This window comes from Selaginella moellendorffii, unplaced genomic scaffold (assembly GCF_000143415.4).
Source record: "Selaginella moellendorffii unplaced genomic scaffold, v1.0 SELMOscaffold_17, whole genome shotgun sequence".
NCBI lineage: Eukaryota > Viridiplantae > Streptophyta > Lycopodiopsida > Selaginellales > Selaginellaceae > Selaginella > Selaginella moellendorffii.
The window spans coordinates 882,842-897,156 of NW_003314278.1; the positions used below are offsets into that span (position 1 = coordinate 882,842).

The 14,315-nt window shown below is 43.0% G+C and overlaps 1 protein-coding gene across 1 annotated transcript in view; it reads right to left on the reverse strand.

The window, feature by feature from the left end:
* Positions 1–9,700: 9,700 nt before the first annotated feature.
* The window catches only part of LOC112346851 (uncharacterized protein K02A2.6-like), a 9,543-nt gene continuing 4,928 nt past the window's right edge, over positions 9,701–14,315 (reverse strand). The window contains exons 3-10 of the mRNA XM_024676643.1: positions 14,066–14,304; positions 13,823–13,927; positions 13,296–13,553; positions 13,026–13,154; positions 12,090–12,860; positions 11,778–11,903; positions 10,306–10,482; positions 9,701–9,805 (exon numbers count right to left, since the gene is read on the reverse strand). Coding sequence (XP_024532411.1) covers positions 9,701–9,805; positions 10,306–10,482; positions 11,778–11,903; positions 12,090–12,860; positions 13,026–13,154; positions 13,296–13,553; positions 13,823–13,927; positions 14,066–14,304 — 1,910 coding nt within the window. The remainder of the gene's footprint in view (positions 9,806–10,305; positions 10,483–11,777; positions 11,904–12,089; positions 12,861–13,025; positions 13,155–13,295; positions 13,554–13,822; positions 13,928–14,065; positions 14,305–14,315) is intronic.

Sequence of the window (14,315 nt, forward strand, 5' to 3'; positions counted from 1 at the left end):
TAGTACTATTCAAACCCAAAGATATTTAACCCCAAGTATCCCAAATATCTTAATAGTTAAAAATTGACTCAGAATAATATTACTGTAAATCCAAAAGGTCAACACATGTGAGTGCTAATGGATATATGGGAAATGTGATAGGTTTCCAAGGGTATCAAATTCCCAAGTGCCCCAATTTCATGAAAGATGAAAAGTATAAGAGATGGAGTGGTAATGTAGTCAAATGATAGAGCAATGAGCAACCTCATTACAAATTATAGATCTAAGAGAAATTTAGTCACTTATAGTCATTGTCATTCCTAAAAAAAATCAAATACTCAGAAGATTGAGAAGACTTTGTGACACGAACCACAAGAATATTCCAAGAATATTTTATGGCTTGTGGGATTTAAGGTCATAACACCTTAAGGGTTGGGAGGTTGGCCTAGGGTTTTCTCCCTTGTACATTTCAATAGGATCATTGTAAGATGAGTGGGATATAGATCTTGATGAGAAGTATGGCATTACTGATGATGGCCATGATGATGACGAAGAGACTCTTGATGATGTTGTGCTACAAGGATGCCAAATTTCTGAGGTTTAGAGCAATATTAAGGAGGTTAAGGATTCCATCAATCTCATTAAGGATTTCTTGCTTTTCATGGATCCTCAAGGGTTGAATCAGTATCATATCTGTGATTACAATTGGTATATCAAACATACCAAGGATTATAGTATTGTGGAATAGAAGTCATCACCAAATGTTTATGATAGGTAGGAGGTTGATTCTTGGTTTGAATTGTGGGAAAGTTATTGGTCTCACAACCTTATGAGGAGAAGGTGAAAATTGATTTGTTGTGATGAAGCTTACAAGTCATGTTTTTTGTGGTGAAAGAACTATATCAAAGCTAATCCGAAGCTGACTTTATAAAGTGATTTGACACAAGTTTTCTACGCTTTATTTGTCAAGAGGTTTCCTTCAAATCTATAGAGGCATCCCTCAACAAAACTTGCATGCAAGTATTAATAATAAAGAAGTTAACAAACTCCTTAAGCTTATCCAAGAGATTGCTGGATAGCTTCATGAACAAAGAAAGAAAAAATCAGGTACATCAGAAAAGAACTAACTATCTCATGCATATATATCACTAACTTTAAAGCATTAATCAATAGAGTATCACTATTGTTTTTTTTTGACAATCTCTTTCATAATGTTACCAACTTTGATATGCAAATCATTATCCTCCCAAGTGATCTCTGATTTCTTGTCATAAAACCATTACTTCCTAAGAATAACATTTGTGTAACCAAGATTCATAACCTGGAATAGAGGATGGTCGAGAATCCCTTGAACCATCAAAGGAACACTCAAAGCTCATTCACCATAAATATGAGTGCTACATCTAATTGCCATAACCACCTCATAAATTACTAAACTCTTTTCCATATACAAACCAAATCTCTTCACCACCTTGGAGCTCAAAAAGTTGTGTGTAGCACCTAGATCAAAAAGAATACTAATAGCACTACCCTGAATGTCCCCTTTGGCCTTCACAAGTTGATTGCACATAAAACCATTAAACCCTACAAATTTGATATGAACTTGAGATTTAGATTCTTATACTTTTGCCACATGGTGTGGAAAAGCCACCATAACAGATATTTGAGCCATATCCACAATAGATTCCACAACATTCTCCTTAGCATTCTTTGATCCCTTCAAAAAAGGACAATCCTTACCATGATGTTTAACCCTATGACAATGAAAACAATTGCCCTCTACCTTATCCTTCTCTCACTAGTCCAAATGATTTCTTTCAACCTTATTGCCATCTCCACTCTTCGAGCCACGATGGAACAATGACTATTTCTTCCTTGAATATGAAGCATTAGTAGGCTGGTCAGCATGTTGACTATGCCATAAACTATCTTATTAGCTAGAGTTGACTGATAGTTTAGGCAAAAATATTTGAGTCTTAGTGATAGCATCTGTGAGACACAAATCCCTAAGCCCCAAAGTGGAGCCGAAAGGGTGCCACGAGGTAGTGGCTGAAGCAAAAGCCAAACGAGCGTAACACGTTTGGACTAAAAGGCTCCGATTTGAGAGGTTGAGAGCGGGAGTGGAACTCCCAACGGAGTGCTCAAGGAACGAGCATGAAGCAAGCAATAAGCGAGGCTCCAAAAAGGGACCCAAAAGGACCAACACATGACACATGGAAGTGTCTGAGATGGAGTCCGAGATGGACCCGAGATGGAGTCCGAAGTGGAGTCCGAGATGGAGTCCGAGATAGACCCGAGTTGGAGTCCGAGGTGGAGTCCGAGATGGACCTAAAGTGGAGTCCAAGATGGACCTAAAGTGGAGTCCAAGATGGACCCGAGATGGAGTCTGAAGTGGAGCCCGAGATGGAGTCCGAGATGGAGTCCGAAGTGGAGTCTGAGATGGAGTCCGAGATGAACCCGAGATGGAGTCTGAGATGGACCCAAGATGGAGTCCGAGATGGAGTCCGAAGTGGAGTCTGAGATGGAGTCCGAGATGGACCCGAGATGGACCCGAGATGGAGTCCGAGATGGAGTCTGAGATGGAGTCCAAGATGGACCCGAGATGGAGTCCGAGATGGAACCGAGACCGAGACCAAGACCGAGGCCAAGACCGAGACCGAGACCGAGTCCGAGTCCAAAACTGGGACCGAGACCAAGTCCGAGTCCGAATTCGAGCCCGAGTCTGAGTCCGAATACTAATACAGGCAGTTAGGTGAAAGCCCAAAGCAATCGTCCCCCAGGGGGGGGGGGGGCTGCGGGGGGTTCCAAAAGTATAGTAGGGAGAGTGTGGGGGTTGGAGCCTAGTGGAGCCAGTTTGGCCAGGAAAGGCCAGTTTGGCCCAGGAAGGCCATACCCAGTGTTGGGTGATGAACTGACCACTGGGAAGTCCAAGATTAGAGTGAATATGGACCAACAAGCGGGGTAGCTTGGTGAAGTGTTCAAGAGCCGGCTCTAGTTCCCCCGGGAGATCGACTGGCCGATGCTCCCAGTCCAAGTGTGGGTGGCACTACCTACTTGGATACCTGGTGTGGCTCAACAGAACCTCGCTCTAAACCCATGGCTAGAGCACCCAAAGGCGAAAGGCGGGGAGAGTACCCATGAGGCCCTCGTAGGGCCACGGTGTTCCGAAATGTTGTCCCGAAGGTCTAGACTGTGGAAAGGAAGAGGAGTAGTCCTCTGGTGTAGTGACCAAGGATGCAATCAAGTGGTGAGGAAGTCCCAGAGGATCGTGGGACTTAGTGGTGGGGCCTGTGGGCCTCGATCCAGTGGCAGTGTTGGTGAACACGGCCATGGGCAAAAAGGGACTTGGTGAAGACCGGAAAAGGGATGTTGGGGAAGGCTATTCCCCATGTCTGTGGGCATCCTAAGGATGCTAAGGAGTGGATCTAGAATGATCACTCATGGACAAATGGCCCAGTCCTTGAGAGATGGGACTGTGATGCAGGTGGTGTTAGACCACCGGTGTGACCAAGGTAAAGGGGCATGGCCTTAGCGTAACGGGCTGATATGTCGGTGGTACCTTGGGGTGTCGGTCATGGGATCGGACATGTGGAGCACTTGGATCAAGTGCAAAGGTTGAGGGGCGGGGATGCCATTCTCGGGGCTAGCAAGCCCAAATCCGAAATAGGACTTATGGAGGTTGTGAGTGGGATTCCTCCAAGTGGTTAAAGGTGTGGTTAAGTGACTAAAGTAGAATGGAAAATTTAGTTGCTTACAGCATCAGTCAACATTGCTGGAAAGTCCTCTTAACCTTCTATTGCACATCCACTATATATCTTTAGCAGCTCAGTATAAGTGCTTATAAGACTAATGCAAAGATCACAGAACTTGTGGGCATACATTTCCAAAGACAAAGTCTCTTGTCTAATCTTTAGGAGTTGGTTTATAAGATCAACCTTTTCAAACTTGACAAACAAAACAAGAAAAACCTTCATCAAATCACTTGAAGAAGTTTGCTTTGGATTAACTTTAATGTAGTTCTTCCATCATAAAGAAGTATAGCCTATAAGCTTCATTACAAAAAAAAATCAATTTTCACTTTATCCTCAAAAGGGTTATGAGATCAATAACTTTCCCATAATTTGAACCAAGAATCAACCTCTTAGCTATCATAAACATCTAGTGATGACTTCTATTCCACAATACCATAATCCTTAACATGTTTAACATACCGATAGTAATCACAAATATAAGATTGATTCAACCCTTAAGAGTCCATGTGAAGCAAGAAATCCTTAATGAAATTAACCTCCTTAACGTCGCTTTGAACCTAAAAAATTTGGCATCCTTGTAGCACAATGACATCATCAAGAATCTCTTCATCATCATCATAGCCATCATCACTAAAACCATACTCCTCATTAGGATTTATATCCTGCTCATTCATCATCCCAAAGGAGTATTCTACTTTGATACCAATGAAATACAAAAAGGAGTAAACCCTAGGCCAACCTAGCTTTAAATACCACAGATCATAGAATATTCTCAAAATATTCCTATGGTTTGTTTCATTCTCCTCATGACCCAGCCAAGTAGCTTTAAGAAACTAAACAAGCTTCACATGAAGGGAGTCCAATGCAATACAATTATGGAGAAAGATGTGTATATAGCAAATGTAGTGCATATGGTTTTCACCCTTTATCCTATAGTAATTTATCATATGTTAACCATAAATGGAACTTAAACCCTCCATGTGCCACATGTCACATGTCACATGCCACGTGTCCAAGTGAAGTGGAATCTGTGTTTCAAGACCTTAGGCTACTAAATGAAAGAACGGAGCCAAACTCCTAAGCATGGAGCTAATGAGTGACGGAACTAAAGCACGGAATAACTCTTAAGCATACAGCCCAAAGAGTGAAGGGACAGGAGCACGGCGTAACTTAGAACAATCCTAGAGCATCTAACATCCCAATGCTAAGACCAGCATGTAAAACGGAGCCAAACAGAGTTTAACACTATTTTAGTATACCATCGATACTCCATAAACTAGCATGGTGTAGAATTTATGTATAGACCCAAGCCGGACACAAAACAAAGACAGGCATGTAAGCGGGAGCTAAATTATTCCTCAAGTGATTAGCCATGCCCAACCTACCCATTATCCCTCCCATATATTTCGAACCCTTTTACCACCTTTAGTACCAAGAGTTAGTCTCTAGGACAAACTTGAAACTTACTAAATATGGAATGACACTAGATTATGAATTTAGAAATGGGACCAACGCCATTATGTTCAAGACAATCTCTACATTCTACAAATTTAGCAAATCTAGACACTTTACATAAATAAAAATTAAGACCAAATGGAACTAATATAAGGTGCATGATAGTGAGAGTGTTTGGCAAACATGGTAAGCTATCATCTTGCGATATTGAGGGACAAAGTTCAATATTGCAAGGGTTCTTATCAAGCTAGTTTAAAACAGAGCAAAAGAGAACTAACAAGCTAGGCCAAGTATAATTTGCAAAATAGACACTTAGGAATTCCTTCCTTATGTTTGTCCAACCAAGTATAAATGATAAGTCAAGTTTACTAACACTTGAATAAAAGGGATCGATAAAGGGTCCAACAATATTGACTTCCTACCATTGTGGTAGTAAGGAAAGAATATCTGAAAGGATTAGCTAATAGGTAACTTTTGATATATACAGTCACATTTGCAACACTCTCACCCTTTTAGGGAAGATCAACATCCTCGTTGATGCATACTTATAATCTCTTGAGTTTGGACTTCCCAAAAGGTCACCCAGCCCAGCAGTATTCAAACTCAAAGACACTTAACCTCAATTATCCCCAGACATTTAACTGATTGGAAAAAGGGGTGCACTCTTATTTGCAAGCTCTTTCCCTTTATATTTGAACCCCATAAATAATTTTTAAAGTTATTCTCTTTGGTTGCTTACAATCTCCAATTAGTTAAGGGTCTTGGGATATTTAGGGTTAAGCGTCCTTGGGTTTGAATAGTACAGGGTTGGGTGACCTCTCGAGAAGTCAAAATTTAAAAACTTACATTTGGTATCAGAGAGGTCTCAAGTCCAACTCTTTAGTTGGCTAACAGAATTACATAACATATTGAGATTAATATTTTACAGGTTTAATTTGCTCCAGTTGTGCTCTATTATCACAAATATGACTTTGAGTATTGAAAGTTACCTGTTGGTTAGTCCTTTCAGATATTCTTTCTTTATTGCCATGACAACAAGAGGTCGGTATTGTTGGACCCTTTATTAATCTCCACCTAAACTAGTTGAAAAATTGAACAATACATATGAACTTAAACAGATAAACATAAGATAGAAACCCTATATGTTTCTTGTTAAGCATACTTGGCCTAGTTTGAGAAACTTATGTCATTGACTTGCACTTGCTAATAGCAAAAACCCTCAAATATTGAGATTTGTCCCTTAATATTGCTAAATGATAGCTTACCATGTTTGCCAAACACCCTCGTTATCATGCTCTTTGTGTTAGTCTCATTCCAGTCTCTAATGCTATTTATGAAATGTGTCTAATTTACTCATTTGGCATATCTACAGAATGTAGAGATTGCTTTAAACACAATTCATCCCGTGTCTAAATTTATAATTTAGGGATATTCCATATTTAGTAAGTTTTGTATAATAGAGATAGTGGGTAGATCAAGCATGGTTGACCAATCTGAGGCATAGTCTAAGTCTCACTTGCATACTTGTCCTTGTTTTACATTTGGCTTGGGTCTAAACCCAAGTTCCACACCATGCTAACTAGTGGAGTACTTATGTCCATGCGCTAGGCCATTGGTATACTAAAACAGCACCAAACTTTGATTAGCTCTGTTTTGCGTACTGGTCCTGGCATTGGGATGTTAGATGCTCCATTGTCTTTGGGGACACATGGTATGTGGCATATGGCATATGATATATATCACATTGAGGGTTTAGGTTCCACTTCATGGTTATCCTATAATAAATTATTATAGAATAAATGGGTAAAAACCATGTGCACTACATCTACCCAAGGGGTAAGGTATCAAGAGAGCAAGGCTCTCGAGAGAGTGGCAACTCTAAGCTTCCGTTTATGAGGGTGTGGATTTGCAAAAAAGTATGGTGGATTATAAGCAACCAAAGAGAATGACTTGAGAGATAATCTATCCGGTTCAAATAAAGGGAAAGTGCCTATGAATAAGAAGCCCTTTAATTGATTAAGGGCCTTGGGATATTTGGGATTAAGTGTAGCTCACCTAGGGGGTTCCAAATGTATAGTAGAGATAGTGGTTGGAATGCATGTCTGACCACCTGAGATATTAGTTTGGCTCCCGCTAGGCTCCCCCCCCCCCCAAGGAACACACGCTTTGGGATTTCACCCCAAGCCTCCCATAGTACCAAGAGTTAGTCTCTAGAACAAGTTTGAAACTTATTAAACATGGAATGTCCCTAGATTGCAAATTTGGACACGGGACAAACACCATTGTATTCAGGCCAATCACTACATTCTGTAGATATGCCAAATAAGCAAATCCATACACTTTCCATAAATAGCATTTGGAACTGAAATGAGACCAACACAAAGGGCATGATAGCGAGGGTGTTTGGCAGACATGGTAAACTATCATTTAGCAATATTGAGGGACTAGTTTCAATACGTGGGGGTTCTTGATACTAGTAAGTGCAAGACAATGACACGAGTTTCTCAAATCAGGCCAAGTATACTTAGCAAAAAACACATAGGGTTCCTACCTTATGTTTATCCAATTTAAATATAAAGTCATTGACTAGTTTCTCAACTAGTTCAAGTGCGAATGATAAAGGGAACCAAGTGTACCAACCTTCTGCCATCATGGGAAAGAGTGTCTGTAAGGACTAGCCGACAAATTGTAAGTGACTAAATTTTCCATTCTACTTTAGTCACTTAACCACACCTCCGACCACTTGGAGGAGTCTCATTCACAACCTCCATAAGTCCATTTCAGGACTTGGGACTTGGTAGCCCTGAGAATGGCATCCATGCCACTCCACATTTGCACTTGGTCCAAGTGCTCCACGTGTCCGATCCCATGACCGACACTCAAAGGTACCACCGACATGGCAGCTTGTTACGCTAAGGCCATGCCCAATCACCTTTGCCACACTGGTAGTCCAATACAACTTGCATCACAGTCTTGGCTCTCCAAGACTAGGCAAACCATCCGTGAGTGGTCATCTCAGATCCACTCCTTAGCATCCTTAGAATGCCCACCGACAAGGGGAATAACCTTCCCCAATATCCCTCTGTCAGTCCCCACTAAGTCCCTTTCTGCCCCTGGCCGTGTTTGCCAACACTGCCACTGGATTGAGGCCCACAGGCCCGACCACTAAGTCCCACGGTCTTCTTGGACTTCCTCCCCACACGACTGTGTCCTTGGTCACTGCCCCAGAGGACTGCTCCTCTTCCTTTTCACAGTCTGGGCCTTTGGGACAACATTTCGGAACACCGTGGCCTTACGCGAGCCACCTGGGTACTCTCCCCACCTTCCGCCCTTGGGTGCTCTAGCCATGGGCTTAGAGCGAGGTTCCGTTGAGCCACGCCTGGTATCCAAGTAGGTAGTGCCACCCACACTTGGACTGGGAGCATCGGCCAGTCGATCTCCTAGGGGAACTAGAGCCGGCTCTTGAACACTTCACCAAGCTACCCTGCTTGTCGGTCCATGTTCACTCTAGTCTTGGACTTCCCAGTGGTCAGCTCATCACCCAACACTGGGTCTGGCCTTCCTGGGCCAAACTGGCCTTTCCTGGCCAAACTAGCTCCACTGGGCTCCAACCCCCACACTCTCCTTACTATACTTTTGGAACCCCCCGCAGCCCCCCCCCCCCACCTGGGGGACGATCGCTTTGGGCTTTCACCCAACTGCCTGTATTAGTATTCGGACTCGGACTCGGTCTCGGTCCCGGATTCGGACTCGGACTCGGTCTCGGTCTCGGTCTCGGTCTCGGTCTCGGTCCCGGTCCCGGTCTCAGTTCCATCTCGGACTCCATATCGGACTCCATCTCGGACTCCATATTGGGTCCATCTCGGACTCCATCTCGGGTCCATCTCGGACTCCATTTCGGGTCCATCTCGGACTCCATCTCGGACTCCATATCGGACTCCATCTCGGACTCCATATCGGACTCCATCTCGGACTCCATATCGGACTCCACTTCGGGTCCATCTCGAACTCCATCTCGGACTCCATATCGGACTCCACTTCGGGTCCATCTCGGACTCCATCTCGAACTCTATATCGGACTCCACTTTGGGTCTATCTCGGACTCTATATCGGACTCCACTTCGGGTCCATCTCGGACTCCAACTCGAGTCTGCCTCGTGCTTTCTCCTCGGGCACTTTGTTGGGAGTTCCACTCCCGCTCTCGACCTTCCAAGTCGGAGCTTTTAGTCCAAACGTCTTATGCTCGTTTGGCTTTCGCTTCGGCCACTACCACGTGGCACCCTTTCCGGCTCCACCTTGGGATTTTGTGTCTCACACAAATATCTTTTGATACCCGAAGTCACATTTGTGACACTCTTTCCCCCTTGGGGAAGATCGATGTCCTTATTGATGTATACCTGAGTCTAGCAAACCGTCAAGAAAACAACTCTAAAAGTTAACGAAAAGCACACTATATAGGAAACACACCGACTTAAATGAGTTATGGAATGACCTCTCCTCTACATCCAAAGACGTTAAGACTCAGATACCCTCCAACCGTCGCTGACAAGGAAATGACTAATGTAGTTAGCCACCCTTGCTACTCCAAGTACCACTCGGTTTTCAAAGGAATGATATCCCTGCCCGTAGAGACATAGGGAGAAGGCTAAAGGCCCCACTTCCCCTGAGCAAGAAATCAACCCCGTTGGGAAGATTTAAACAACTATTATAAACTGGCAGATTAAGTTGTTTACATGACCACGCCCCTTTGTCAAAAATGAGTCATTGAGAGAAAAGCAGGGACTTGTGATCAGTCTATAATAGTTATCCCCATGGTTATGGATTGGACCCATGCACCAAAGTGTCGAAGTCAACCTACCAAAACTAACCCAAGTACTAAGGAACAAGAGAGATGACACATGTGATTTATAAAAATATATTACTGATTAATTTGTAAGTTTTGTTACAAAGTTTTAAAAAACTAGTCTTTATTATTATTCTCATACTTTGTAACAAGCTCATGAGCATATGTAAGATTCCTAAGAGGTTCCCAAGTTGATTCACAAGTCGGGTAACCTTTCCACTTAACTAAATATTCCTTGGAACAACCATTACGAGCTTTGTGGGACAAGAGAATCACCTTGACCTCATACTCCATGTCACCATTCACAACTTCCGGAGGGGGACGAATGTCCATAGAGCGATCCACATCAACACTATATGGTGCTAGTAAACTGACATGAAACACATTATGTACATGGGACAACTCATCCAGAAGATCCAACTTATAGGATGCATCACCAACTTGCTTCACCACCTGATAGAGTCCAACATATCTCGGTAACAGCTTCCGAGATAAAGATCCTTTAATGTTCAAGTTCCAGGAAGATAGCCATACCTGATCTCCCACTTGATAGGATACATCTCGACAATGCTGATCCTTATCACATCGATACCTATCTTGAGCTTTGCCCATCGCCTCAATAGCTTTAGTCCAACCTTGGCATAGCTGCTCTACATAAGTCTCAACAGCCAGGACCAACACTTCGGACATTGGTTTCGGTACAACAATCTATTGAGGCACCCCACGAGCATTCCCTTGCAGCATCTCCCATGGAGAACAGCCAATAGTTGTAGCGCACATGGTTTTGACCCTTTATCCTATGGTGATTTACCATAGGATAACATCATGAAGCAGAACCTAAACCCTCTTTATGCCACATGACATGTGCCATGTGTCATATGCCACGCATCCAAAGGATAGTGGTGCGGAACCCAAGGGCCATTGAACGAAGGAACAATGCCAAACTCCCAAGCATGGAGCCAAGGAGCATTAGCACTGGAGCACAAAATGACTCCCGAGCATATAGCCCAAGGAGCGAAGGGACAGGAACCTGGAGCGACTTGGAACAGTCCTAGAGTAACCAGCATCCTAATGCCAGGACCAACACGCAAAATGGAGCCAAACGGAGTCTGGCGCTATTTCGGCATATTGGTGGCCTAACGTGAGGACATGGGTACTCCACCAGCTAGCATGGTGAAACAAACAAGAGAGCAAACCCTAGGCCAGCCTCCCAACCCTTAAGGCATTACGGCCTTAAATCCCACAGACCATGGAATTTTCTTAGAATATTCTCGTGGTTCATGTCATTCTCCCCTCCCTCATGACCCAGCCACATACGGCAGCTTTGAGAAGCTAAACAGGCCTCACATGAAGGGAGTTTAAGGCAATACGGCCATGGAGAAAAGATGTGCAAACGGCAACACCAACATCGTGACAAACGGCCATGAAAGAAAGAAAGCAATACGGCTTTCTCACATGACAATACGGTCATGGAAAACAAGAGAATGAGAATAGAACAAACAGCTCAAATCATATAACAATATAGCTATAAAACTCAATTCTCCCCTTCCTCAGGAATGTCATCCAAGTCATAACCAAAACTCAAAAACACTCTCTTCATGTCATCCTCAGTTTCCCATGTAGCTTCGTCCATGGAATACCCATTCCACTGAACTAACAACTCCCTATTTGTTTTCTGGCGTGTTTTCACCAATCTTTGAGCAAGAATATTGGCTGGACCAGCCCTTCTCTGCATCAATCTCTGGAACCTGGATGATGGACTGATCCACGATATCACCAGAGTGCAAACACGCTTTAAGCTTGCTCACATGGAATGTTGGATGAATCTTCGAACTAACTGGCAAGTCCAAAGTGTATGCAAGATCCCCCACATGCTGTAAAATTGTCCAAGGCTCACAATACCGTGGAGACAACTTAGCACTGCCACCTCCTTTTAGAGACCATTGTGCATCTGACAACTTAAGGAAAACCTTGTCACCAACTTTGTACTCTTGATGACGACGATGCTCATCAGCCAATCTTTTGTCTCGTTCTTGAGCTTGCCTCATGTTCAATTTTACCAACTCAAGTTTGTCTTGCATATCCTCCAGGAAATCACAAGCATGAGGAACCCGAACCAAAGCCAAATTCAAACTCACAGGAGACCTAGGCTCATAGCTATACATCGCCATAAAAGGAGACATGCCAATAGCCAATTGATGAGTGCTATTGTGAGCAAACTGAAGCAAAGGCAAGTATTTCTCCCATACTCCTTGTCTAGTCAAATTTCCCACAAAAGATTGTAGCATATCTTCTAATAGCTGATTCATGCGCTCTATCTGCCCATCAGATTGTGGATGCTCACCACTACTCATGCTCAGTTTAGTCTTTAGTTTTTCAAAGACTGTTTGCCAAAACTTGGACGTGAACTTAGGATCCCGATCACTCACAATGTCACCCAACAAACCATAAAAACTGAATAACCAGTCTACAAATAACTGAGCAAGTTCAGAAGCTTTTATCGTTGTCTTCACAAGGAAGAAGTGAGCCATCTTCGTCAAACGATCCACAACAACCCAAATAACATCATTTCCTCGAAAGGTTTTGGGCAAACCAGTGATAAAGTCCATCGAGATGCTATCCCACTTATTCTTAGGTATACGTAAAGGATGATAGAGGCCAACAAACTTCTGATGATCAACTTTGACCGCCTGGCAGGTCAAACAACCACCTACGTACTTCTCAACATTTGACTTCATCCCAGGCCAAAAGAAATGCCTCTTCACCAACATATACGTTCTCAATACCCCCGGATGCCCAACACTTAGCACATCATAACATTCAACCAAAATCTGTTTAATGAGTTTGTCAACATGAGGAATAACTACACATCCCTTCTTCACCAGAATTCCATCTCGTATTTCAAATGACACAAACTTGTCACCCTTCAAATCTATAGAGGTGTCCCTCAACAAAACCTTCATGTGAATATCAGTGATAAAGGAGTCGAAGTCAACAAACTCCTTAAGCTCATCCAAGAGATCGCTAGATAGCTTCACGAACGAGATAGAATTTACTATCCTGGATAATGCATCAGCCACCTTATTGTCACCTCCATGCTTGTACCGGATCTTAACAGACATTTCCTGCAAAAACTCTTGCCAACGAGCAAGGCGGCCTCGAAGATCCTTTTGTCAACTGAAATATTGGAGAAATTGATGGTCTGAATCCACATGGAAGTCCAATCCATATAAATAATGTCGCCATTCCTTCATAGCAGCAATCACAACATACAACTCTTTGTCTTGAGTAGGCCAATTCCGCTGTGTGGCATCAAACTTATGGCTCATGTATGCAAGAGGATGCCCAACTTGAAGCAAGACAGCTCTAATAGCAATGTCACTTGTATCTGTCTCGACCACAAAAGGCTTTTTAGGATCAAAAATCTTCAACACCGGAGCAAAGATACAACACTGCTTCAAATGTTGAAATGCCACTTCACACTTCTCATCCCAACCATGAATAGTAGCATGTTTTGACGTATTCTGGAGAAGATCAGTTCAAGGGGCTGCTATCCCTGAAAAGTCCTTCACAAATCGTCGAAAAACTCCAGCCATACTAAGGAAACTATGAAGATCATGCACTATCGAAGGTATAGGCCAATCAACCATGGCCTGAATCTTTGTGGGATCAGCTCTCACTCCATGTACCAAAATCAAATGCCTGAGATATTCAATCTCCTCTAAAAAAACTCGCACTTGGATAACTTTGAGTAGAGCTTGTTATCCCTCAAAAGTTGTAAAACACTTCGCACATGCATCTCATGTTCCTCCACGGAAGAGCTGAATACTAGGATATCATCAAAATAATCAATTGCAAACTTTCCCAAGTAAGTTTGTAGAACGTGATTCATCAATCTCTGCAAAGTTGCAAAAGCATTTGTCAAACCAAATAGCATCACTAAAAACTCGTAGTGACCTGTCCTTGTTCGTAATGCAATTTTCGGAACATCCTCTGGCTTGACACAAATCTGATGATATCCTTGCCTCTAATCAACCTTTGCAAAATATCGAGCTCCACGAAGACGATCAAGCATATCATCGATACAAGGGATCGGGTACATAATATTCACTATCCTATCATTTAATCCCTTGTAGTTCACGCAGAGATGCCATGTACCATCTTTCTTTTTGACCATCACCACTGGAGCAGCCCAAGGAGACTTGCTGATCCGTAACCACCATTTCCTATAGGTAGTCAGCAAGCGGCCGAATAATCTCCTCAGCTTTAGTGGGACTAGTACGAGT